This window comes from Alosa pseudoharengus, unplaced genomic scaffold (assembly GCF_046254945.1).
Source record: "Alosa pseudoharengus isolate Yale_2024_CS ecotype anadromous, Long Island Sound unplaced genomic scaffold, YU_APseudo_1.1 YU_APseudo_1.1_scf_18, whole genome shotgun sequence".
NCBI lineage: Eukaryota > Metazoa > Chordata > Actinopteri > Clupeiformes > Clupeidae > Alosa > Alosa pseudoharengus.
The window spans coordinates 10,307,149-10,309,648 of NW_027468650.1; the positions used below are offsets into that span (position 1 = coordinate 10,307,149).

At 43.8% G+C, this 2,500-nt stretch overlaps 1 protein-coding gene across 5 annotated transcripts in view; it reads left to right on the forward strand.

Annotated features, from left to right (window-relative positions):
- drosha (drosha ribonuclease III) overlaps positions 1–2,500 on the forward strand; it is an 84,343-nt gene that overhangs the window by 15,006 nt on the left and 66,837 nt on the right. For all 5 annotated transcript variants that reach the window (XM_076290241.1, XM_076290242.1, XM_076290243.1 and 2 more), the window contains one exon: positions 2,209–2,308. In XM_076290241.1, coding sequence (XP_076146356.1) covers positions 2,209–2,308 — 100 coding nt within the window. The remainder of the gene's footprint in view (positions 1–2,208; positions 2,309–2,500) is intronic.

Genomic DNA, 2,500 nt, shown 5'->3' on the forward strand with positions numbered 1-2,500 from the left:
GCTATATGTCTTGGTTCATGTCTGTTAACAACTCATTGACGTCATGGTAAAGCGCTTATCTCGCGGTTATGGAAATAGCATGCACTATGCCATTGATATAGCTAGAATAATGCATGTTTCGAATTATATAATGTTTCTATAGTACAAAATGTTATTTCACTCTGTTTTTACGTGGTTAAAGCCACCACACATCCAAATAAGTGCCCTTCATGACCGACAGGCCGTCGGTCTCCATAGGTTAACACGGAAAAACTCGACCCCCCTACCTGATAGCCCCAAATATATTTGCATCTTTCTAAAACTACTTTTCCATGTCTCACCTGCATAAAATATAGTATAAACACAGATATGTGTGCATTGACTTAGAATAAATGGGGTTTACTGACTGGTCGGGACAAATGAAACAGGTGTTTCAATCGTCCCGCCATAGACATCTAGCATTATAGGCTGTTTTGCATCCATTACAAACAATCATGCAATGTGAACGTCTGGGATTGGGGAGAGCACTAAATGCTCTACTGAATAAGCATGAAGTCAAACCTTTAAATGAAAAACACTCTTTAATAATCAAAAAAAATAAACCGCTAATGATGTAAACTTGTGACCATCAAAAATCGTTTATCGCCTGTAACTCCGTGATACCAGGACGTAACAGGAAGGCATTTGGCTGAGCAACGGAGGTTAATATGCTCTATGTTTTGTCCAAATGATGACTGTCTATCATCGTTGCACTCGGAGAAAACCGGAATGTTTCATTCGTCCTCCGTTTCAATCGTCCCGGTTTGACCCTACTACAATTATAGCCTCATGATATATTACAAAAAAAGTTGAGTCCTCGACGAGTCATCGCGAGTCAAATGCACGAGTCCGAGTCCAAGTTTGAGTTCATTCAGTGCTTAAGTCCAAGTCAAGTCACGAGTCTCTAAATTTAGCTAATGACTCCGACTCGAGTACTACAACACTGCTCTGCATATTTACCCAATCACTTTAAATATTAATTTTGGGCCAATTAAGCTTAAGTTTTATTCTCTTATGTAAATTTGAATGAATTATTTATTTTTTTATGGCCAATGGGGTCCCCCTGGCAGGCTGGAACATGCGGGGCCCCTAGGCTGCAGACATGTCTAGTGCGCACGCGCACACACACACACACACACACACACACACACACACGCTTATTTATACACCCCCCCTCCCCCACCCAAGACCATAATAATTCAAAAGAAGTTTTAAATCACACAAACGGTCTACATTCTGATTCCTAAACTGACAATTGATGAGCCTCACATTACACTTTGGAAGTTGAACAAAGTTCAGATAGTGTGACGCCGCTGCCGTTCCCACTGTTCCGCTGCTGAACCGTAAGAAATCTGCCCCCTGCTGCTGGCCAGCGTGATCCCTGCCTCAGTCTTGGGTCACTTAGATAGGAAGCTAGATAGATAGATTCTTTTGATCCCCAGGGGAAATTCAAGAAAGCTGAAAGTGCCTCAAGACTGAAGAGCCCCTGCATCATCTCTTTCCTAATTCATGTCTTTGTCTGTTCTCTTCTCTGTGTCGTGTGTGTGTGTGTGTGTGTGTGTGTGTGTGTGTGTGTGTGTGTGTGTGTGTGTGTGTGTGTGTGTGTGTGTGTGTGTGTGTGTGTGTGTGTGTGTGTGTGTGTGTGTGTGTGTGTGCGCGCGCGTGAGTGTGTGTGTATTGGAGATGTAATAAAGGAGTGTGGGAGAGTGAGAGATGGAGATGGAGAAAATGGAAAAAAAAAACAAGAGAGAGAGAGAGACCACATGGCCCATAGGAGGGTTTTGTTCCGGCAGCCTCAGCCCCCTCAGGTGTCATCAGTGGGCAATTCCACCCATAACGCCAGTGAAATGCCTTGGCTTTTGTATGATGTGAATGATAACATTCATTTTTTGTGCATTTTTTCTCATTTACATTCTTCAGCCAAAAATAGCAAATGCTCAAATTTCATGTAATCATTCACGTCATATCATACCATCACATTTTATTGGCGTTATGGATGTTACAAAAAACGTCATTTTCCATGGATTTGCCCCAGTATACTCCCGCCTACGGCAGCCTGGCAGGGACACTAAGCCCCATGCAGCCCACAGGCCTCCCTACAAACCCACTCTGATACTCAAACAGAGGTGAGGGAGAGGAGATGATACTAATGTGCTGTGTGTGTGTGTGTGTGTGTGCGCGTGCGTGCAGGTATCAGAAGCTGTGGAAGAGCTATGTCAAACTACGCCACCTGCTGGCCAACAGTCCAAAGGTCAAGCAGATTGACAAGCAGAAGCTGACACAGAGAGAGGTGGGCATGTGAGCTTGCACACACACACACACACACACACACACACACACACACACACACACACAGCCACAGAACTGCAGTATATTGATATCGCACACACACACAAGCATTTCCTTTTATGCACTACTGTAAAGTGCAGTACTGGATAAAGCACTAAATCTTTCTCGTAGTGGTGTGATGGGCCACAGTTGC